Below are 23,590 nucleotides of genomic sequence, written 5' to 3' on the forward strand. Positions count from 1 at the left end.
CTAGACATGCTAATGATATGCTTTCTAATTGCCATTAGGTAGGTACATAATGAGTACAATAAAACACCCATCTTGATCCTTACAATCCTTGTGTGTTACCAGGGGCAAAAGTATCACCTTTTAGGATACCCTGGGTGGCATGAGGAACACAGGGCAGGGGCTAGAGGCAGGGCTCACTTAATGTTGTCGAGGCGGCTGGAGTCAGGCTTGAGCACAGATGAGCTTCGGATCATCTTGTGCAGGGTCACCATGAGGAATACCAGGTTCACCTAGGGGTGGGACAAGGGGAGGGGCTGGGCTGAGCCCCTTTTTTTTTTTTTTTTTTTTAAATGTTGTATTTATTGGGAAATTCATTCAGTTATCTAAACTGTAACACAAGTAGTGTTCTAGGTATGTATTAGGAGTACAACAATAAATGAGATGGATGAGGATCCTATACAATAAAACACATTACAGTAATAAAACTTGCAAGATAAGGTGATAGAGACTGACTTGTTTACTTCTGAGGAGTCTCTCTATGGGAGTGGCATTTGAAGGTGATGCAAAGAAGGAACCAGTTACTTGACCTTTGGGAGAGGACATTCCAGGTAGAGGGAACAATTTGTGCAAAAACTATAAGGTAAACACGACCTTGACAAGTTTGACAGTCTAATACAAAGGCTCTACCTCCTTCAGTGAGTTCTTTTTTTTTTTGAGACAGAGACTCACTTGGTCACCCTTAGTAGAATGCTGTGGCATCATAGCTCACAGCAATCTCAAACTCTTGAGCTCAAGTGATCCTCTTTCCTCAGCTTCCCAAGTGGCTGGGACTACAGGTGCTTACCATAACGCCTGGCTATTTTTAGAGACAGGGTTTCACTCTGGGTCAGGCTGGTCTCGAAATCCTAAGCTCAGGCTATTCACTCACCTCAGCTCCCCAGAGTGCTGGGATTATAGGCGTGAGCCACCGCACCTGGCCTTCAGTGCATTCTGAGGCCAGGGTGCAGCCTGGTAAAGTGTCAGCTTCAGCTCCCTCTCTGCCTGCTGTGCTGTGGTTATTGACTTGCATGCCTGGCTGTTCTATGTTACTCCTTGCTGCTAGGACAGGGCCCACAGCCTGACACACAATAGAGGCTCAGGTCACAGCTCCCTGGCCAGCAGCCCGCAGTGCCCGAGCTCTACAGACCCTGCCTGCTGTCATCCTCTTAGCTGGCAGCTCGGTGTGCCTGGGGTGGGGTTACAGTAAAAGCCAGCCTGGATGAGGAAGGAGACACAGTGCTAGGGGTGCCTTTCAACTTACCACAATAACAAAGGAGACAGGCCCGATGAAGCTCCAGATGAAATAATTATCCACTCGAAGCCAACAGCTGCAAAAGCAATGAGGCTGAGGCAGAGGGAAGCTGAGGGGTCCTTTCCACTAACAACCCAGGGAGGCCAGGGACTCTGTAGGCTAGCTGCAGCCTTAGAAAGCAGGAGAAAGAGGCCAGCACCCCAAGGGGCTTGGCCCAAGGTGTGGTACTGAGCAGGGAGTCAGACAGGAGGGTAGGGAGTGGGGGGCAAGAAAGGGGACACTCACGCCTTCTCAGTGCCATAGCTGCGGTAGTCAATGGCAGCTGCGATGCCCACCACCAGGGCTGGGAAGCAGTAACCGCCCAGGTAGTAGTACTTGGTGCGGGAATACTCGCTCTCAAACACCTCCACCAGCAGCAGGTAGAGGTGGACGCCCTCTAGGCACAGCCAGGAGAAGGCTGCCAGGAAGAAGTAGTGCAGCAAACCAGCGAAGATGGGGCAGGCGATCTGGGGGGAGAGCCTGCAGGTAAGAGGCTGTCCCAATAGCACTCTTTCTATTCCCAGGTGGTCACTGGCCCTGAAGCCCCAGCTCACCTCATACTGAGTCTTGTCAATCCCAACCAGGAAGAGCAACTCAGCCAGGAAGAGGTTGATGCACAGGTTCTTGTGAATGGTATTGCGGTCAGTCTGCAGCCCCCGCAGGAAGCAGAAGGTGGAGATGCAGATGGCCAGGCAGACCAGGGAAATCACGATGCCCACCCAGGTGATGACAGACAGCAACAGCTCATTGATGCGGCCCTGGTACTGGGGACAGGAGCGGGGGGCACGCTCAGGGGCTCTGGCTTTGCACTCTGGGCTTGGCCAGGTACCAGCTGCAGGCAGGGCCCCTGGCAAGGCCATGGGCCATGAGGACCTCCGGGAGCTGCCCACCCAGCCAACTTGCTGGCCCCCACCCCTCTGCAGGCGGCGTGCTCACTTCCTCATGCTCTGAAAGGCTGTGGAGAGATGACAAAGGTGATGCCAATTTGTTTCCTTCTCCAGAGTGCCTTGGGAGAAGGCGGGACCATGACCAGAGAGGACCAGAGAGGACCAGGCACATGGCCTCACACCACAGGCAAGACCAGGGGCCCCCACACCTACAAAGTTGGCCTTTTGCCTGCACCGTCCATGCCGTGTGCACTCTCTAGAAAGCCATGCAAAGCAGGGCCACCAAGTGGGCCCACCCAGAGGCGCAGAGCACTGGCCAGCTTACGATCTCGCGGTGAGCCATGAGCACAGCAAAGTTGGTGAGGTGGCTGCAGGCACATGTGGTATGGGTCTTGTTGGATTCCACCAGGCGGCAGCCCTGGGTTGACCAGTAGCCCAGCATAGAACGTTCCGAGTAGTTCCAGAAGGAGCAGTTAGCATTGAAGTGGTTCTTATCCTGTTGTGTGGTGATGGCCGAGGTATCAGAATTGGGGGAGCCCCATCTCACCACCCCATATCCAGAGATTGGGATAGTGAAAAGTGTTGAGAGGAATGCCTGAGGCTTAGGACTCCATGTTACAGTCTGAGATCTCTGGGGGACAAGCAGCCCATACTACTGAAGTGGGAGAGGTGGTAACCTGCTCTATAGATGAACATACAGTGAGGGTGGTGGAGATATGCAGCCTGGAAGCGAAGAGATTGCTGGGACCCCCAAAGTGGGAGGGGAATGACTCAGCTCACCTCTAGGTGGGCCACGGTGAAGATGACAGGGTCCATGAGGAAGACGCGGCTGGACTCCTTATTAATGGATGCCGCGATGACCTGTGAATTTACCACCAGGGAGGCACCACCCTGGCCACCTGCACCTGCTTCACCTGCCAGCTTCACTGTGGCATTCTCCGTGGACAGGAAGAGGCCCAGGTTGTTGTAGAGGATGAATACAACTTTGACCACCCCTGGGGAAGATAGCGACAGTTGGATGGGCCAGTAGTCCCCAGCCGCTGGGACCTCTGAAACCAGGCCACAGTCTAGGGAAGGAGGACTCGAGGAACTCCCTTTTTTTGAGATAGAGTCTCATTCTGTTGCCCAGGCTAGAGTGCCATAGCATCAAGCCAGTTCATAGAAACCTCAAATTCCTGGGCTCAAGTGATCCTCCTGCCTCAGCTTCCTGAGTAACTGACTACAGGCGCCTACCACAACACCCAGAGAGTTTTTCTGTTTTTAGTAGAAGTGTAATGGAGCTTCAGGCAACACACCCACCTCAGCCTCCCAGAGTGCTAGGATTACAGGCGTGAGCCCACTGTGCTGAGACCACTGCTTAGTTGTGAGCAGTGGGCCAGGACACACATGGATTGACCCTCCCTTGGGTGTGAACTTGGGCAAATTTCTAACCTCTCTGAGCCTTTGTCTCAAATGGCACAATCCTCTATGAGCTGTGAGGACTCACTGGGCTATTGCAAGCAGTAAGGCTCACCCCAACGTTCTGCAGGGCTTCAGGGGACCCACAAATCTCCTACGATTTTCATATTAGCTCGAGTGGATAAAAGCTGACTAAAGTTCAGGACTACTGCTCTCCATAAATGGAGTGGAGATACCAGCACAGGACTAGGGGTCTGGGGGACACTGACCATTGCGGCTGTTCTGCTTGATGGTTTTGGCAGATAGCTGGATGGAGTTCTTTCTTGGGTACTCCTCCTGGGGGAACACCAGCTCCTGCACCTGGCCCTCTGTGTTCAGGACTGTGACCTCCAGGACTGTGGGGACAGGGATGGCAAGGCACAGGCAGGTAAGGTCTGTACCCCATCCAGGGACTCAGGCTAAAGAGTGAGACCCAAGGTAAAGGGCAAGAAGGACCAGGGCCATCCTTTGTGGTCTCTAGGCCAGCCCCCCTCATAGTTCAAGATTCATGCCTGACCTTCCCCAGGGGTGACTGACAGTAACACTCACCTACATTCTCCTTGGCAGCCAAGAAGCGGGCAGGCTCCCTGACATTGTCAGCCAGGAGAAAGGCACCCTCCTCTAGGACGTCCAGGAGCATGGTGGCCGTGTGCACCTGCTCTGTGGCATTCATGTCCTTCCAGGACTCAAGAGCTTCCGGCCGGAGCAAATTGTCCACTGTCTCTACCACAGCCTGTATGGGTGGGGGACAACAGTGCTGTGAGTCCCCCAATATCCTCTCATTCCTCGGAGTAGGCTCTGGGGCCCCACTCTCAACCTCCACCTCCCCAATTGCCTCAGTGAGCTGGAACCCATGGTCCTTATGCTGGGGACTCTCTGGGTCTCACCTTGATATAATCCTTGCAGGTCCTCTCTCGCTTGTGCATCTAGGGAAAGAGATGCAGGCAGTGTTAGGCTGGGCCTCTGGGCACTGCTGCCCTAACCCCAGCACTGTCATATGTGGGCCCTGGAGAACTTGCTCTTCTGTGGCTACCATCAGCCTGGGGCTAGGCCCTCAGCAGGAGATACTCCTTGGGGATCTACAACCCCTAGGACTACCCAGGGCAGCACACTGGAGCAAGGCCCAGCAGCCCTTGGGGTCCTGCCTTTCTTTTCTTTTTGATAGTCTCATTTAATCACCCTTGGTAGAGTGCCATGGTGTCACACAGCTCACAGCAACCTCCAATTCATGGGCTTAGGCGGTTCTCTCGCCTCAGCCACCTAAGTAGTTGGGACTAAAGGCACCTAAAAACAGCCAGCTATTTTTTTGTTGCAGTTTGGCCGGGGCCAAGTTTGAACCCGCCACCCTCAGTATATGGGGCCAGCGTCCTAGCCACTGAACCACAGGCGCCGCCCAGGTCCTGCCTTTCTGATGAAGTGCTGTGTGTCTGGCAGCCTGGCCCCACCTTGTTGTAGTTCTTCCCAGCTGACTCGCGTTCGATGGGCCGCAGGGCCTGCAGCTGGGCATCCAGAATGTCCAGAAGCTGCTCCATCAGCTTCACAGATGATGAGACATCCCCCGCATAGATGGAGCCCCGGGTGTGGCGGGCCAACTCACTGGCAATGTTAGCTGCATTCTCTCCGCTCTTGATCTGCATGAGGTTATGGGAGGAGGAGGGACCCCAGGTCTATCAGGGGCCACCCTGTTCTCCCCAATGTTTTCTCTCCCCTCCCCTGAATATCCCCTTCCGCCCCTTTCTCTGCTTCCCCTTCTCCCTATAGGCCCCTTCCCACCCCGTCTGTCTCTGTAGGCCGGGAGGAGGGGAGGGACCCCACAGTCCTGCCTTCCAGACCTGCCAGCCCATGTCTGTCTCCCCAGTTGCTCTACTACCCATGCTGGGCCCTGGGCCCAAGCAAATGTGCCTGCCTGCCGGGGGGCTGTGGTGGCTGGTACCTTCTGGGCCACCTGGTTGACCCAGGGGGAGGTGCAGTTGCTGAGGTCAGGGCCCCGGGGGTTCCAGAGCCCCAGGGCTGGTAGACACTGGAAGGAGGCAATTCCTGCAGGGACAGACGTACAGGAACAGACAAGGGAGCCAAAGGGGAGGAGAGAAGGATGGGCCAATGGAGGGGAAAAGGACATGACAGAGAGCAAGGGACATGTGGGCGAAGAGAGAGGTGAGGGGAACACGGAAAAACAGACATGAAGCAGGCCAGGCAGTCAAGAGAGGTGTTGCTCTCAGGTGACATAAGCCACCCCTCACGGTCACTGAGCTCTCTTTCTTGGTTCCCTTTTTGTCTTTGACTACCAGAATTAGAACCTTCCAGCAAGGCCCATCAGAAGGCTCCCTTTCCACAAAGCCTTTTCAGACCCTTCCCTTGGACTCTAGAACATTCAGCTCCCATCTTGCAACTGACTGCTCCCAGGACTGTCCCAGGTCAGCCTGAGGCTGGGAGTCAAGTCACTTCATGTGGGCTCCCTGTAGGCTGTGCAAGCGCAGCCTGGGGAACTGACTTGAGTCACTGTGCTAGGAACTCTGCTGGGCACTGGGGATGACCCCTGTTCTCAGAAAGCCCCCGCTCCAGCAGGAAAGGCCACCTATATGTGCATCTGCGCTAAGCTGCTCATGGAACATGCCCCCCATCCCTCCTGGAAGCCACAGTGAAGATAGCCCAGCTCTGTACTCACCTCGTGTGCCCTTGGGGCAAGGCCTCTCCACCAGCATGCCCTGCTGGGTGGCTGGCCACTGGACCCGCCGTACCTCTCGGGGCTCACAGAAAAGCTCAGGAGACACGTGCAGATTAGGGGCTGGAGGCCGCCGTGTGCTGGGAGCTGGGGCTGTGGCTGGTGGCAGGTCAGGTCCCAGCTGGTTGATGGCACCCACTGGGTGCGTGGTGAGGGGTGCCCTGCGGAGTGGGGTGGTGGCTGCGGGCGAGGCTGTGCTAGTGAGGGGTGTGGGCCGGGCTGTGGTGGTTGTGCTGAGGGGTGGGGAAGTAGCTGGGCCTAGAAGAGAGAGGGATATGAGACAGGGTCACCCCCATGCTCAGGGCCCTGCAACTAAGCACGTTTCTTACCCCATGAAAGGGAAAGGTATCCTGAGAACCTCTGGGTCTGGGGACAGATCTGCCCTGGCCTCTCTGTGCTCATAGAGTCCCTTATACCCATAGGACCACATAAAGTATCAAAAGGTGGTAAAAATCCACTTGTGTGTCCCCTGAGGTCTGAGAGCAGTCCAGAGAGCAGAGGCTGCTTAAGAGGCATCCAGAGGCTTTGAACACCACAACCTACCCCCCACCCCACCCCCCGTTCTAGCTCACTCTAGTCTCTGTAACCTCTCCTGGGTCTCAGTTCCCCCTTTTGCAAATGAGGTGCTGTGACAGCAGCCTTGGAGACCCGAGGCTGCAGAGAGCTGGATTAGGGCAGCTGAGGCAATAAAATGAGACTATGGGGGGCCTCAACCAAGGCAACAGCAGCAGCTTGGCTTTTCTGTTTCACAGACACTGGGCTTCCTTGACCCGAGATTTTGGTGGATTCAAGGACTAAAAAGGACTAAAGATGCCCAAGCCCCGGTAACTGGCAGTGTAGGTCAGTAGTCAGAAGCCAAGACCTGGGTTAATCCCCTACCTGCCCAGTAGTACCACAGAATCTTTTGGAAAATAGGCAGAAGGATTCCTGTCTCATTGATAAGTTGAAGTGCTTAGAACAACATCTGTCACATGCTGTGACTTTTCTTTTACCTCCTGGGCTCACACCCAAACCTATCTCCAGATCCCCAAGAGTTCCCAGAGAGGGCTCCCCACCCTGGGGCCCAGGAACACAGATCTAAATAGAGGTGACAAATGAAAATCGCCCCCCACCCCCAACGGAGCCATCCTCACCAGCGCTGGGGTCGGGCGGCCCGAACTCTAAGCTGTAGCGCACCACAAAGTAGTTGTTCCACACGTAAAGCTGGTTGTCACGTGGGTTATAGTCAACGGAGGAAATGAATTGGTACGGATTGGGGAAGGCGAGGCTGACAGGCTCTTCACGGTTAGCATTGGTGTTGAAGGCGTAGTCCACGCGGTTGCCGGCCGCCTCGCTGTCATCGTCCACATATACGGAGCGTAGCACGTACAGGACACCGCATACCATGAAGGCGTTGGATGCCGAACGCTTGTCGTAGCCTGTCTCCCATGTGCCCTCGAAGCGCAGTGTGTAAGGGTTGAGCTGGCTCACCACTAGTCGCCCATTGTTGCCCTCAGTGGCGTAGATGACCCACAGCCCGTTCTCGTCCACTGCCAGGTCGATATCAGTCTTGCCCCCCCAGCGGTAGGGTGAGGTGTCATGGTAGTTGGCGGTGTTGATAACTGTCTCCCCGCTCTTGATGCGCGTCCGCAGATCATACTTGACAATGTTGCGCGTGCGCTCCTTGTTGTAGAAGACTGCGCCATCGTACACCACGAAGCCGGTGCCATCCACACGGTTAGGTAGGCGGTAAGTGGTAGTATGGCGCGCTGCCACGTAGTCCTCCCAAGAGGCGTACTCAGTCAACGTGTCCGTGCGGTAGGGGATCCAGGGCATCACATAGATGCGGTCGCCCGCCTGCAGTGGGTCCTTGCACCAGGCGCCAGACTGGTGCTCTGACTCATGCGTGGATGTGGGCTCCAGCACCTTCTGCAGGGTCCCTGGGCATACGAAGACTGGGCAGGGCAGGAGGGCAGGGAGGAGGTAACAGAGGAGAGGTAGAGGCACACAGGGAAAGAGGGGAGAGAGGCAAGTTGGTCAAGCTGCTGAGGGGGGACCCAGGTTGTCCCCTCCTGCTGCTGCAGTCATGGTTGCTTGGTAGGGCTGGTGATGGGAAGGGGGTTTCCGGATTGGGACCCCCCCCCCCAGCCCAGCTGCCCCTCTCCCTGGAGATGTGAACCCTGGAAGCCATTAAGAATGGGGTTAGTTGGGGTGGAGTGGTGCCCTTCCCCTTCCCTGGCTGCTAGAGACCCCACAGGCTGGGAAGAAGGGGTTTGGTAAGAACCCTCCCAGAGATGGTGTGGTGTGATTTAAGCTAGGGTGGACAAAGATTCTTCCTACTGCAGTCACTCCTAGCTTTGATGTCCAGCACCTGGTCCCTTCTCCCTCCTCTTGGCCCCCTAGGGAAGAGCTAGGGGTCCAGGGTCCCATCCTTCACCAACCACACCAGGACAGATTTTTTTGTTTGTTTAAATTCCACTTTCTTCCTCCTGCAAAAATTGCAAGATAGTGATGTTCCCGTACCCATTGTGGGAGTCAGGAGTGTCCCCTATTCCAGGGTGGGGAAGACATAGGGGCATCAACTCTCTCCCCAGGGTTCTGATGTATCTGTATCTCCCCCAACATCCAGTACCCACAAAGGCAGTAGCTGAGGAAGGGATTCCTAGAGGCAGCTCCCAGGCTAAGACAGGGAATGGAAGAGTCCAGCCCCTCCCTGAGGGCACCCAGCCCTGCCCCCAGCCGGCAGGGTCTCTCATGGGGTCTGGCTCAGCAGTAGACACTGACCCTGGTGCACAGGGAACGGGGGTAGGGACGTGGAGAGGGATAGGACTCCCAGGAGGGGAGGGGAAAGGAGAGCTGTGAGGAGGGAAGAGAGACAAGGGTTGGGGGGCTGGCGAGGTCCTGGCTCCAAGGGCTGGGTGAGGGCGTGCTGAAGACCACCTGGGAAGAAAGGGTTAGTGCTGGTGGAGGAGAGAGTGGGGTGAGCAGAGAATTCACTCCAAGGCCCAGGCCCGACTGAGGGTCCCTCATGGGGGCAGTCCCAGGTCCGGCTCAGAGGGGGCAAGGGAGGGAACCAGGTGCTAGGATAAAGACCCAGCCCGCCCCAGCCAGGCCTCCCCCCCCACCTCCCCTGCCCGGATCCCGATTTACCTGCAACCATCCCCGGCTCGGGAGGAGGGACCAAGGCATCGCTGATGTCAGAAAGGTGGGGGGCCCCGCCCCACCCCCCCATTCCCTGAAAAGGAGGAAAACCTCAACTGCATCTCGTTGGCCACCGCTGGCCTGCCCACCCTTGCCCCGACACATCCCAGTGCCACCTCCTCCTGGCCTCCCCTTGATGATCCAGTGGGGTTGGTGTGGCCAGGCCCCCTCCATCCAGGGCGACTGCCCCCCCCCAATCTCCCTGTTGGCAGAACCCACAGGCAGGCTGGGGCGAGGTCTCCAGGATGGGGGTGGGAGGGTCTGCAGTGAATTCTCTGCTCCTGCTTGGCCTGCTGCCAAAGCAGCAGGCCCCTTGGCAGCAGGCCCCAAGGGGTACAGGGAAGGCTGGGACCTGGCATCGGCTTGGGCGGCAGCCCTGGTGGCAGGAGGGACTTGGGCAGGGACCACTCCTCCTTCTCACTTCCAGTAGGCCTGGTGGGTAGGGAGATACACAGCCTGCCTTTCACAGCATGGGGACCACTGGGCTTAAGGATCCCAAGGCACAAAAACAGCCAGAAGAATGTCCCATTTTTGTAGGGGAAGGGGAGCCTGGGGCATGGAGGTGGGCAGAAGCCAGAATGATCCTGGCTTAGGCCCTAGGATCTGGCCATCTCCTTGTCCCTGGCACCCCTAAGGGGTCAGCCTACACTCTGCATCCAGCACACTGGTCTCTTCCCTTTTCCTCTGTGCCCCGGGTCTCCCGTCTGCCCAAGCCAGGCCTCCCTGCAGGTGTGTAGCATATGAGGGGATATGTCTGTGTGTGAAGGGGACAGTGGGAGATCTCAGAGCCTGACCTAGTAAGAGGGTGTCAGGGAAGGAAAAACGTGGTTAGAGGTCACCCTGGGGGAAGGGGGAGAAGATGAGGGTGGGTCTGCCTGGGGCCTTGGACAGCAAGGACCACTCCCCAGCACCAAGCTCCCAACACCTCCTCTTCTTCCCTCCTCCTCCCCCCACCTGCCCCACCCCTCCTTGAAGAGAAAATCTCCAATGCTGCCACATCCAAACCACCAACACGGGCCTGCAAGAAGAGCGGCTGGTGCCAGGAGAGAGAGGGAGAGTGCAGGGGTGCAGTGAGGGGCAGACCTCAGGCTGGCAGCCCAGGCCTCTCTGAGATGGGGATGGGGGCAGGATGGGGAGGGGAGCAGCTCAGAGGAACCCCGCCCCACCTCCCTCACAGGGGATGCTCCACAGACCACCGTAATTTCAAGGCAAAATGGATCCAGCCTCAATCCCTGCTGTGGCCTCAGATCTGTCAGTTTCCCAAACCTTCTGGGGAGGAGGTTACAATCCCAGACAGATATCCCACCCTCAAATCCCTTCAGCTGCAGTGAGCACCCCCCCCCACTAATGGACAGCCCCATTTGCTGTGGAGTTCTCTACAAGAAATTATGGCGTTTGTGGAAGTCCCCAGGCTGTGCCTCTCCCCCGCCCCTCTCCCTGGTCCTCTAACCACAACAGCCCAGAAGAAACCCTGACTGCAGCTTTGCAAGTGTGAAAGAAACAGAGAAAAACGCTCCCCCACCCCACACTCCCCCCACCATGAGGCCCACCCCCACCCTCTCCCCTTCATTTTTTTTGGTAGGCTACTCCCACCCAGGGCTGGGGACAGCTGACATCCCTCCCTGGGGCTGGGGCCCTCAGCTGGCCAGGAACAGGGGTTGGGGGGTGGGGAGGCTGGTGCTCCATGTTCCAAAACAGCTCTGGGAAACGCCAAACCACAAGAACTTAAGCCACCAGGAGCCAGAGAGATAGGAGAAATCTGCTCCCCCAAAGGAAAACGAAGATGTCCCCTCCATCCCGCCTCCCTTGAACCAGAAACATGTTATAAAAAGGTACAGGGAAAAAGGAAGAGAAAAGAGAGAGAGACAGCTCACCCGGTGCCCCTCACCCTGGAGGGGGTCCCTCCCTCCCACCCGCTTATAAACTTCTCCTGAAGGAGGCAAAAGAAGTATGAGAGAAGGCCAGGTCCCCTGCAAGGGCAGGGACTAGGAAGGAGGGACAGGGAGAGACAGAGAAAGAGAGAGAAAAAAGAGAAAGAGAGAAGAGCAGGCAGAGGGAGAGAGAAAATCCTGCCCGAGCTCAGAGAGGAGCTTCCGTGGATATCTGTAGGGTGCAGATGCCCGTGGCTGCACTGGGGCTGGCCCCACCGGGGAGGACACCCCGGGGTGGGGAATAGCAACTGGACCAAGTAGGGGTTGGGGGAGAAGAAGGGGCCAGGAGAGTAGGGCAGGTGACATAAGTATGGCACAGGTAGAACAAAGTGTGAGTTAGGGGTTAGCATTGGTAACAGTGCGTTTACCTTTCTGCTCCACTTCTACTTTAAGCATCGGAAGAGAGAGAGAAAACAAATTGAAAAAAAAAATGTGCAAGAAAAAAAAGAGAAAAAAAAGAGATTAAATTGCTTTTGTTTCTTTTCTGGCAACATGCCCCCTTTTTCCTTTCCTTCCTTATTCCTGCTTCCCCAACCCCTTCCGTAGTAGTAGCATCAGATTGGCCCCCACCCCCAAGTCCCTTCCTCTGGGGTAAAGTGGGGCCAGAGGGTGCCAGGGAGACAGTGGGGGGGAGGGGGGGGGACAGGGCCACATGGGAGGGAAGAGACAAAAAGAGACACCAGGTGTGTGGGGAGGGGACAGGTAGGCAGGTGGACAGAGACCTCAGGTACAGAGGAGGCAGGGAGGGGGGACCCCCAGCTAGGAGCTGGGGTCTGGTTGGGGGGACACCAGGGAGTAGTGGGGTGAAAAGGCTAATTAGTTCCTCTCCCACCATGCCTGCTGCCCTCCTGCTGCTAGAACCAGGGGCCCAAGGGGATGGGGTTCAGGGTATCCCAGGGCCTGGTACCCCCCTGGCTTAGAGAATAGGCTGAACCCCTTCCCCTTTGTGCTTGCTGCCCCAAGTCCCGCTGAGTCACCCCCAAACAGTTACAACCCAGAAAAAGCAAACACAGAGAGAGGGTGGCAGAGCCAGACACAGAACAACAGAGAGGCAGACAGGCAGATGCACCTGGGGCTCAGAGAGAGCCAGGGCAGGGGAGACAGGCAGAGAGGTGGTGGGGCAGGTGACACAGACTGGGCAGGACAGCTGGTCGGGGCACAGACATGCTCCCACGCTTGCTCCCCCTGGGGCAAGCCAAGGAGGCTCAGCTTCTCTGCTCGGCCCAACTCCGGGCCCAGGGCCCCCAGAGCCAGCAGCACTGTGCCTGCCTGCTGCCCAGTGGGCGGGAGCACCTGGGGGAGGAAGGGGAGTGGTTAGGCTGTGCTCAGCTGCAAGGCAAATCCAGCGTTAGTTCGGCTTATCCAGTGTGGAGGGGTCCCCACGCATCCAGTGCCCCCTCCCCACAGAAGCCCCTACCACCCACCCCTGACCCACCCTCACCAGCACTGGGGTCACCCCAGCCTCTTAAGCCCTGGGCCAGCCAGCTGCCCAGGCCGCTCCTCTCCAGGCTTTGTGTCCCTGGCCCTCAGGAACCTCTGGCCGAGGGGGCTGTCTTTGAAGGGCTCAGCAGGGAGCTCCGCAGGGGCAGTCTTTGTTTCCCTTCCCAGCGCTTCGCCCAGGGCCTGACACTCAGGAGGTGCTCAGCAAACATTTGGGGTACGAGTGGGTGCTCAGCCTCCCTGTCCTCTCAGCTACTTTCTGTCCCTCCCTCATAACTCCAGCCCCTTTCCTGGAGGACAAGGAGCCAGCTAGGTCCCTCAGCTCTGCCCCAGATATAAACCGTGTGCATGTGTGCACATGTGTGTCCTGTCTTCCGGAGGGCTCAGGCTAGCTCTCCCCCTGTCTTGCCCTCTGTCCCCAGAGCCCTCCTGGTCTCTGTAGGTTGTACCTCCTGGACCACATTCAGGGGCTTAGTTCTAAGAAGGTCTCTCAGCAGCTCTCCTCTCAGGCCAGATTTTTTCCTGCTTCATCATTTGAATGCCATCTACTTGCCTTTTTTTTTTTTAATTAAATCATAGCTGTGTACATCATGTACTTGCTTTAAACTCCACTTGGACCAGGGAATTTTTCTTGCCCTTTATCTTACTTGTCCCAAGGGAGTTAGGTTCATCATTTGTTGCAATTTTTATTTTGATGACCACAGAAGTAAAAATATTTGCTGAGAGACATTATGAGTAGTCCCAAAAAATGAGATGAGTAACAAGTGTCCCATGTTTACAAGGTACCTATGCTAGGCACCACACAGGCAATCTTTTGAGAATGGTCTATAGACGGGAATTCTGTCTATACAGGCCGAATGAAGTGAAGCCAGATGGTCAAGGCCACATGGCTCGCAGAGGCAGGAAATGCCTTCTTTGCACCTATGGCTCTGGGCACATACAAGCTTTACCCACATTGTCTCTACCTTCACAGAATCCCTGCGATGGCTTTTGATTTCTCCTTCCTCATCACAGGTAAATGAACGGGCTCAGCTGGCTGAAAGAGCATCCATACCATTACTGAGCACATTCTGAACCAGGCATAGGTCTGGGCGCTGAGGGGTGAAGATGGAGACTCTGCCCTCAGGGAGTTTATTATATTCAGCATTCAAAACTCTGACACTAGGAGTGAACTCTGTGGCCGGCCCTGAGACAAGTGCTTCTCATGTATCATCTTACAGACTCCCACCTCTTGCAGTGGCCCAGAGAAATTAAGTCACTAGCTCAAGGTTTAGAGCCAGAAAAATTCAAGAGCCCAGTCGAGCCTCACACTGGGGCCCATCTGAATTTCCCTCTGTGCTAAGCTCACTGCCTTCCACCTGCCTTCCCTGCTGCCCCAGCCATGGGGATGGGCAGTGTCCCCAGTGCTGTGGGGAGGCTTCAAGGAGCAGATGGGCGACCCCCTCAGATGGCGGCTGAAGTCCACAGGTGCTGAAAGGAAAAGGCAAGAGGTAAAAGAAGAAAATTATGGAAGCACATAAGGGATCCTATTTCCCCCAGCGTCATGGAGTCACCTGCAAGGAGAAATCAAAGGTTGGGGGGCAAAGGCTGCAGTGGGAGGGGAGAGTTACAGGGTCTCTTAGTCCCCTGCCCCTGCCCACCACACTAAGACACCCTGGTGGCCCTGCCTCCTCCCCCCTCTGCCTGGAAGCCCCACCTCCAGGTTGGCTACATGGAGTCTGGTCGGGGAGGAAAGGGAAGAGGTGATGGGGAGGAGGAAGGGAAGAGAGAGGGCAGGAAAGAAGGGCAATGTTAAGGGCAGGGTGCTGAGGAGGAGAGACCCTGTCTTTGCTCCCCTTTGCCAGGTGTAAGACAGCTAGGCTTCTGGCTCTCTATATCACATTCCTCAGGCTTCCTGGAGGCCACCCTCAGTCTAACATGGCAGCACTTCCTCTGTAGATAGGAAGTGCTATCATGGTAATGGCCAAACCAATGGGGAGATATGAATCTGTTGGTAATACCCCAGCCCTTCACACCAGATCTGCTACCAGGCCTGTGATCTGCCTCTTTACGAGTGTACAATCCAACTTCCACGACTGGGAAGAGCAGTAGTGGGGGCATGTGGGGAGTGAGGTGATGAGAGGAAGGAAAGGGAGTTAAAAGAAGCAGCTGCATGAATGAGAGGGAGGAGAAGGTGCCTGCAGGAGCTCAAGAAGGTAAGGTGTGAACAGAGCAGGGAGGGAGACAGATGCGAAAGGTAGCAAGACCAAGGGGGAAGAGAGATGTAAATGTGCCAAGCAAAGCACAGGAGTGTGGTCTGGGGGCGTGTAAACGAGCAAGAGGCATGTAAAGGAGTAAGGTAAGTGGGCTGGGACAAAGTACCTCCATGATGGAGCAGAGTCTGTGAGGCAGGGGAGTAGGTACTGAGTATAAACCAGGGTATCTGGGAGAAGGAAGGTGTGAGGGAGAGAGCAGGCCCACTGTCCCCTCCAGCCCCCATGCATGCATGTACATGTGTGGTGGTGGGTCAAGGTATCTCCTCCTCGATTGCTCCATGGGGGGAGGGCCCGTATCCGCACAAGGAACAAGATGACTCACTGTAGGGGACACAGTCGTACTGCACCTCCAGGTACTTGTAGGTCCCAGGACAGGGGTCGGGAAAGGCATCAGAACCGGCGACCACCACACACTGGGTACGATTGTTACACCTGCAGGGAAGACACAGAGTGCTGAGAAAGAGACCTCACTCCAGAGGGCCTGGAGGGTCAAGAGAGGAACAGACACCCCCAAATTGGGAAGGTGCCATGGAGCTGGAAATCAAACTCAGAGGCCTCACGTGGACATCATTTTCTGTTTCCTGCCTGTCTCTTTCCTACCAAATATAGTTTTTCTATTTTCAGCCTAGGCACAGTGCTCAGGGCTAGGATGAAGGCATTACCCCATAAGGAGTGCTTTCCTGGTCACCCCTTATCATTCTCATTCTGAGTGCTGCTGATACTATTACATTTTTTAAGAATTTGATTGATTGATTGATTGATTGATTGATTTTTTTGAGACAGTGTCTCACTCTATTTCCCAGGCTAGAGTGCTAGAGCATTACCCTAGTTCATAGCAACCTCAAACGCCTGGGCTCAAGTGATCCTCCTGCCTCAGCCTCCCCAGTAGCAAGGACTACAGGCTCCTACCACAATTCCTGGCTAATTTTTCTATTTTTAATGGAGACAGGGTCTCGCTCTTGCTTAGACTGGTCTCAAACTCCTGAGCGCAGGTGATCCTCCTGCCTTAGCCTCCTGAGCAGATGGGACTACAGGTGCCCACCACAACACCCCCCTAATTTTTCTATATATATATATAGTTTTTGAGACAGTTTTACTTTATCACTCTCAGTAGAGTACTGTGGCATCATAGCTCACAGCAACCTCAAACTCTTGGGCTCAAGCAAGCCTCTTGCCTCAGCTTCCCAAGTAGCTGGGACTACAGTAGGCGCCAGTCACAATGCCTGGCTATTTTTACAGCCAGGGTCCCACTCTTGCTCAGGCTGGTCTTGGCCCCCCAGAGTGCTAGGATTACAGACATGAGCCATCATGCCTGGCCTTAATTTTTCTATTTGTTTGTTTTGCAGTTTTTGGCCAGGGCTGGGTTTGAACCCACCAACTCTGGCATATGGGGCTGGTGCCCTACACCTTTGAGCCACAGGCACCGCCCTAATTTTTCTATTTTTAATAGAGACGGAGTCTCACTCTTGCTCAGGCTGGTCTTGAGCCCCTGAGCTCAAGCAATCTTCCTGCCTTGGCCTCCCACAGTGCTAGGATTACCAGTAAAATTCGACTTTGAAGCCTCAGCATTGCTCACTGAAGAGGAATACACGTGAAACCATGCATATAAAGTGGTGTCTTTGCAAACATACTCTCAAGGAAATGCTCCAGCTGTGTACACCTCAGACCATCTCATGGACACATCCCACCTTTTGGACAGTGCAGCTGTGAGGATTGGCAGCCAGAGCAGCCAGAAGAGAATGGGAAAAGCCATTCTTGAGGAGTCTGACTAGAATGTAAAGGGGAACCTATTTAACAACAAAAAGTTATGCCGCTCTGCTGTGTGTCCCTACAGTCAGGGTCCTCCTTTCTTAGAGCAGGCTAAGTCTAGCTCAGGCAGGCTGTGGCCATACAGGAGGAAGTAGTGTGAGAGGCTTCCCAACAGGGGGGTAGTGGGGGTCCCTGTGTCTCCCCTTCAACCCTGCCCTTAACCAGTATGTGCTGAACACTGATGCAGAAACTCAAGAAAGGGCTAAGGATCCAGCAAGGAGGGAGAAAGAAAGAAGAGGTGGGGAACAGGACACAGGAGGGTCTGTCCACATCCACTCACCTCAGCTGGAACACAGGCCTCAAAGGTTACAGTATCATTTACCCCAGCAATCCCACTCTTGGACATGTACGCTCGTCGCCTCCCTCACTCTGTGATTTCACTTTTTATAGTTTTAGTTACCTGCAGTCAACCTCAGTCCAAAAATATTAAATGGAAAATTCTAGAAATTAGTAATTCTTAAGTTTTAAATTGCATGCCATTCTAATTAGCATGATGAGATCTCATGCTTTCCAGGACACATCCACGCTGTATCTGCTACCCGCCCATTAGTCACAGTAGCTGTCTCTATTATTGTATCTGTCACAGCACGGTAGTGCCTGTGTTCAAGCAATTCTTATTTTATTTATTAATACTTTACTTATCAGGTTTTTTCTTTTTTTTTCAGAAAAGGTCTGGCTGTGTCACCCCAGCTAGAGTGCAGTGGTGTCATCATGTCTTACTGCGCCCTCACACTCCTGGGCTCAAATGATCCTCTTGCCTCAGCATCCTGAGTACCTGGGGCTACAGGGGTGTGCACCACCACAACTTGCTGACTTTCTGTTTTTTTGTAGAGACAGGGTCTTGCTATTGTCTCGGCTGGTCTCTAAGTCAAGCAGTCCTCCCACTTTGGCCTCTCAAAGTGCTATGATTACAGGCATGAGCCACCAAGCCCAGCCTAATTATCAGTTATTGTTAATCTCTTGCTATGCTTACTTTATAAATTAAACTTTATCTTAGGTATGTATAGGGAAAAAACATAGTAGATATAAAGTCCCATGCTATCTGTGGTTTTAGGCATCCACTAGGGGTCTTAGAATATATCCCCAGAGGATAAGGGGGGACTGCTGTACCCTAAAGAACTTAAAGCAGCTTTTTAAGCAAATCCTTATACGTGCACGTTCACAGTAGGGTTATTCACAATCACCAAAAAGTAGAGATAATCCAAGTGTCCACCAACAAGTGAATAAACAAAACATAGCATACCCATATAGTAATATTATTCCTAAAAAGGAGCAAAGCAACAATATACACGACAACATGAACAAAGCTGGGAAACACAATGTGGAGTGAAAAGAAGCCAGACACAAAAGGCCACATGGTGTATGACTCCCGTTACACGAAATGCCTCGAACAGGCAAATCCACAAAGACAGAAAACAAGTCAGTGGTTGCCAGGAGCTAGGGTTGGGGGGAAATGGGAAGTGAATGCTAACGGGTATTGGGTTTCCTTTTGGAGTGATGGAATGTTCTAGAAGTAGGTAGAAGTGATCTGGTTGTACAACATTGTCGATGTGGTTAATGCCACTGAATTATTTTTTAGAGGCAGGGTTTTGCTCTGTTGCCTAGGCTGGAATGCAATGACCTCGTCATAGTTCCCTGATGCCTCCAACTCCTGATCTCAAGCCATCTTCCTGCCTCAGCCTTCTTAGCTACCCTGTTTCCCCGAAAATAAGATATCCTCCGAAAATAAGACCTACTTACAGGAAAGATAAGACGTCCCCTGAAAATAAGACCTAGCACATCTTTGGGAGCACAACTTAAAATAAGACACTGTCTTATTTTCGGGGAAACAGGGTATTGATATAGGCACCTGCCGCCATGCCATGCCTGGCTAAATTTTTAAGTTTCTGTAGAGATACTGTCTCACTTTGTTGCCCAAGCTGGTTGTGAACTCCTGCCCTTAAATGGTCCTCTAGCCTCAGCCTCCCAAAGTGCTGGTATGACAGGTGTGAGCTACTGGGCCCAGCTGAATTATTGACTTTAAAATGGTTAACTTTAGTCCATTAAAAACAAATTGCACTATCCTGCCAATTCAAAATAAATAAAGTAAATTAGTAAATAATTAAATAGTGTTTGTTTTTTTGTCACTTCACTAAAAAAGGAAAAACACACACAAAAAAAAACCCACTGGGCTTCCAGCTGGAGACTCCCCTCCCTTGTAGGCAGAAGTGCACATTACCTAGTTCTGGCCAATGAGGTGGGAGTTAGCATGCTGAAGTGCCTTTTAAGGGCTGGGCTCTGGGAGGAACAGAGACGGGGTTGGTGTTAGTGCCTAGTGTTTTTCAACTCTGATTTAGTTTAGGTGCATGTATTTATTCAGGGGTGTCCATCAGAGCAGCTTAACTATAACCTTAAACTAAAGCAAAGACCCCCAAGGTTTTGACAGTAGAGCTGTAGGGGCAGGAGACTGAAGGGAGAGGAAGCAGGACTGAGACTCTCCCAAGTCCTTCCTTTTAGATGAGGCTCCAGAGGCCTCATCACACTCCCTGCTCCCTCTACTCCCTCCGCCGCAGGAACTCAGTGTTCTCCATGGGCAACAGAACGGGGCCAGATGCAGTACTAGGTACTGGAGAAATGTGAAGAGTAACAGTCCCCAGGGCTGGTACTGAAAGAATGAGGAGCATTTGGGGAAGCAGGAGGAAGGGATTCCAGGGAAGCAGGGAAGGGGCACGGCCTAAGCAAATGCTGGAAGGCTGGACTGGGAATACCCAGTCAGAGGAGTCAGGAGACAGGAAGGGGGATTGCTGGGGGAGGAAGGGATGGAAGTTTGAGAGAGAAATGGTGAGTGAGGAAGTCTAGTCCAGCCCGCCTGTCTCAGCCACATGACCACACCCATTCCCTCCCATAACTCTCTTGAAGCTTGCAGACACCCCACCACCACCACGTAGTGATAACTTTCTGAGCTGGCCCTAGCTGTCCTTCCCTCTGCCATTCTATGCTCCAGGATCTGCACTCTCACAGACATTTGTCAAACATCTTGTAGGTACCTGCTGTGTACCTACCTGCCTATGGACACAGCAGTAATGGACAAAACTCCCTGTCCCATAGGGGGCTGACAGCCCAGTGAGGGAAGACACTAAAGAAACACAATAAAGAGGCAAAATATCGGAAATGTGGATGGAAGGTAGGGCTAGGAGAGAGAAAGTAAGAAAGGGGGTGCTGCAGTTGTAGAGAGGGTGATGAGGAAGGCCTCGTGAGGGATAGTTAGGTAAAGAGAGCAAAATGTAAGGGGAGGAAGGAGCCACGCAGATATCCAGGAACACAATTCCAGGGAGAGGGAACAGCCAGCGCAAAGGCACAGAGGAGGCCCTGAGCAGGAAGATGCCCAATGTGTGTCTGTCACACACGAACACTCATCCACACCCACATACCTGCTCACACTTAAAGTGCTCACACACATAGACACAATCACAAACACACACATTCATGCACAAGCAAGACCCTGTCTCACTAAATAAATAACTGAATGAATGAATGAAGACTAAAGGTGAGTGGGGGATGCCAGCCAGGAGACCAGGGCTGGAGTGAGCATTCATTGAAAAACTGTCCCAGGAGCCTACTCACCTCTGTGACATGATCTTGAAAGCATCTGGGAGGTAGCACTGCACATTCTCCATCTGAAAAGGGTCAGCATCGCAAATCTTGTCATCCGTCCGCCCATAGTTGGCATTCTCTACCATGATGACATCGCTGCCTGGGCACCGAAGCTCAATGGGGTAGCCTTCGCATGCCAGCTCCCGGCGCATCAGCCCGAACGGAAGCCCGGCCCGGCTCAGGCCTGCAAGAAGGATGGGGGGGGGGGGGAATGGTTGTTGTTTCATGCTTAGGGGTGCCCAGGCCAAGAGGGGAAGACCCTGTTGGCTGCCAAGGTGCCACTTGCAGCTTGGTTGTTTCTGGGAAGCTGGTGATGTGAACCTCAGTTTATTCAGCTATAAAATGGGCTTTTCAATCTGCCCACCTGTGTAATAAGGACTTACTCCAAGCAAAAAAGAGTCTGGCATTTGTCCTCAGCTCCTAGGGAAGTGACATCTAAGCCCTTAGAATGTCCTTCCTGATGAGTTGTCTCTTTTCCTGGGCCTCATGGGCCACACCAGATAGTCTATAGTAACTTATGGGTTGAACTGTATACCCTGCAATTCATATGCTGTAGTTTTCACCCCAGTTCCCTGAGAATGTGACCTTATTTGGAGGTAGGGTCTTTATAGAGGTAGTCAAACTTATTTATTTTTGGAGACAGAATCTCACTTGGTCACCCTGGGTAAAAGTGGCATCATAGTTCACAACAACCTCAAACTCCTGGGCCAAACAATCCTCTTGCCTCAGCCTCCTGAGTAGCTGGGACTACAAGGCGCTCACCACAACGCCCAGGTAGTTTTCTATTTTTAGTAGAGACAGAGTCTCGCTCTTGCTCATGCTGGTCTTGAACTTCTAAGCTCAGGCAATCCACCCACGTCGGCCTCACAGAGTGCTAGGGCATGAGCCACTAGCACTTAAACATGGGCATTAGGGTAAGCCTCAATCAAACATGATGGGGGTCCTTATAAAAAGGGAAAATTGAGGGTGGCGCCTGTGGCTCAGTGAGTAGGGCGCCGGTCCCATATGCCGAGGGTGGCAGGTTCAAACCCAGCCCCGGCCAAACTGCAACAACAACAACAAAAAAATAGCTGGGCGTTGTGGCGGGTGCATGTAATCCCAGCTGCTCGGGAGGCTGAGGCAAGAGAATCGCATAAGCCCAAGAGTTAGAGGTTGCTGTGAGCCGTGTGACACAATGGCACTCTACCCGAGGGCGGTACAGTGGGACTCTGCCTCTACAAAAAAAAAAAAAAAGGAAAATTGGGACAGTGAGATGGAGAGGTAAGATGATGTGAAGGCACAGGGAGACAATGGCCATCCTCCAGCCAAGGAGAGAGGCCTCAGAAGGTGCCAACTCTACTGACGTCTGGACCTCAGGATACTTGCCTCTGGCAGCATGAGACCATACATTTCTGTTTTTAAGGCACACAGTCTGTGCTACTTTGTTTAGATGCCCTAGCAAATGTACACACTAACAATATAACTTAGGGTGAGAACTTTGGGTCACCTGGTATCAGCTGACCTCTGAATGGTCTGGAGCTTGAGGTCAACCACGTCTACATGACAAGCTCCAATGAGGACCCTGGACACTAGAAAGAAGAAGAAAAAAAGGGACCCTAGACACTGAGGTTCAGGGCAGCCCCCTGGGCTGGAGGTACACCATGCGTGTTGTCATATGCCACTGCCAGGAGGGTTAACACTTTCTACAGCTCCACGGGCCTGGCCACGGACAACTGGAAGTTCTGTCCAGGAAACTTTGCTGAATTTTGCCCTGCGTGCACCTCTTCCCTGGCTGATTATAATCTGTATCCTTTCTTTCATTGTGGTCAACTGTTACTGTGAGTATAATATCTGCCATGGACTTAAGGCTGGTCTGGTAGACTCCTAAACTTGCAGAGGGTGTCAGAAGTGAGTTAGTCTGGGGATTTTCCTGACTTCACATCACCCTGCACAGAGCAAAGCCCAAGAATGTGCTTAGGTTTCTAGAGGAAACCACAGAGATTGGCTGTGCCATGTCCCAGCTGACAGGGCAGGTGTAGTGTGGCCCAGGGACCCGCAGCATTGCCTGGTTCAGAATGCAGATTCTGGGCCTTGTGCTGAGTCTCCTAAATCAGAATCACTGCAGTGACGCCAGGAGCTTCTGGGGCTATGTGTCCACCAGATGATTCTGATGCATGCTCAAGTTTACACAGCCACTGCTATAACTTCTGCGAGTTTCAGTTTCCCAATGTGGAAAATGGGCATCTGTCTAGCATCATACCACAGGGATTCCATGTTCTAGAAAATGCTCTTTAAGGAAGTATTGAGCATGGTGTCCTGCTCAGGTGCCTTGGTGATTCCCAATTATTATCTGAGAGACCTTCTAGGGTCACTGTGACAATCAAGGGACATGCCCAGCTCCCGGTGTAGGCGATACTATTCTATGTCAGCCATTATCTTATGCTATGCAGGGACTGAGAGCTTGGCTCGGGAGCCCGACAGCTGGCTAGGGTTGGAATCCTGGCTCAGCCACTCCCTGGCTGTGTCCTCATTCAAGTCACTGACTGTCTCTGTGCCTCTGTCCCTCCCGTGAGGGGCAGCAAGAACAGTTCCCATCTCACAGGCTGTTGCAATGGATCTGGGGTGTTAATGTTTGTGAGCCATACATGGTGAGATGATCTGAATGCTAATTACTGTTATTATGAATATTATTAAGGTGGTTAGTCTTTGCACAACAGCAGTGGCTTGGCATGGTGTATGCCAGCCAGGGCAACACCTCCTGGGACACTGGTCCCAGCTGGGCCTTGCAGGTTGATGGTGGGACGTGGGGATGCTCCAATGTGGGGACCCTGGCTTATAGGTACAGGGAATGAATGCCACCGGGTTTCACGAGGGCAGTCATGCACGGTGGTAGCAGAGATAGGCTTTTTCAGAGATCTGGTCCTCCTGATGCCAACTGGATACCCAAGGATGTGGCAGCTAGGCCCTGGGGTTTTTTTGAGGGGTGAGTTGAGTCCCAGTGAGGGGAA

The 23,590-nt window shown here is 53.5% G+C and overlaps 1 protein-coding gene across 4 annotated transcripts in view; it reads right to left on the reverse strand.

Annotated features, from left to right (window-relative positions):
- Window positions 1-23,590, reverse strand: part of ADGRL1 (adhesion G protein-coupled receptor L1) — a 47,770-nt gene that overhangs the window by 5,008 nt on the left and 19,172 nt on the right. For 3 of the 4 annotated variants that reach the window (XM_053586596.1, XM_053586597.1, XM_053586595.1), the window contains exons 3-17: window positions 20,574-20,787; window positions 15,484-15,593; window positions 7,489-8,289; window positions 6,299-6,613; window positions 5,567-5,670; window positions 5,079-5,264; window positions 4,521-4,559; window positions 4,183-4,366; window positions 3,864-3,989; window positions 2,977-3,191; window positions 2,522-2,692; window positions 1,864-2,073; window positions 1,556-1,776; window positions 1,280-1,346; window positions 178-269 (exon numbers count right to left, since the gene is read on the reverse strand). In XM_053586596.1, the coding sequence (XP_053442571.1) occupies window positions 178-269; window positions 1,280-1,346; window positions 1,556-1,776; window positions 1,864-2,073; window positions 2,522-2,692; window positions 2,977-3,191; window positions 3,864-3,989; window positions 4,183-4,366; window positions 4,521-4,559; window positions 5,079-5,264; window positions 5,567-5,670; window positions 6,299-6,613; window positions 7,489-8,289; window positions 15,484-15,593; window positions 20,574-20,787 (3,055 nt within the window). Of the gene's footprint in view, window positions 1-177; window positions 270-1,279; window positions 1,347-1,555; window positions 1,777-1,863; window positions 2,074-2,521; window positions 2,693-2,976; window positions 3,192-3,863; window positions 3,990-4,182; window positions 4,367-4,520; window positions 4,560-5,078; window positions 5,265-5,566; window positions 5,671-6,298; window positions 6,614-7,488; window positions 8,290-9,484; window positions 9,570-15,483; window positions 15,594-20,573; window positions 20,788-23,590 lie in introns of those variants that run through there. The other variant, XM_053586598.1, reaches the window with a different exon arrangement.

Source organism: Nycticebus coucang, chromosome 3, assembly GCF_027406575.1.
Source record: "Nycticebus coucang isolate mNycCou1 chromosome 3, mNycCou1.pri, whole genome shotgun sequence".
NCBI lineage: Eukaryota > Metazoa > Chordata > Mammalia > Primates > Lorisidae > Nycticebus > Nycticebus coucang.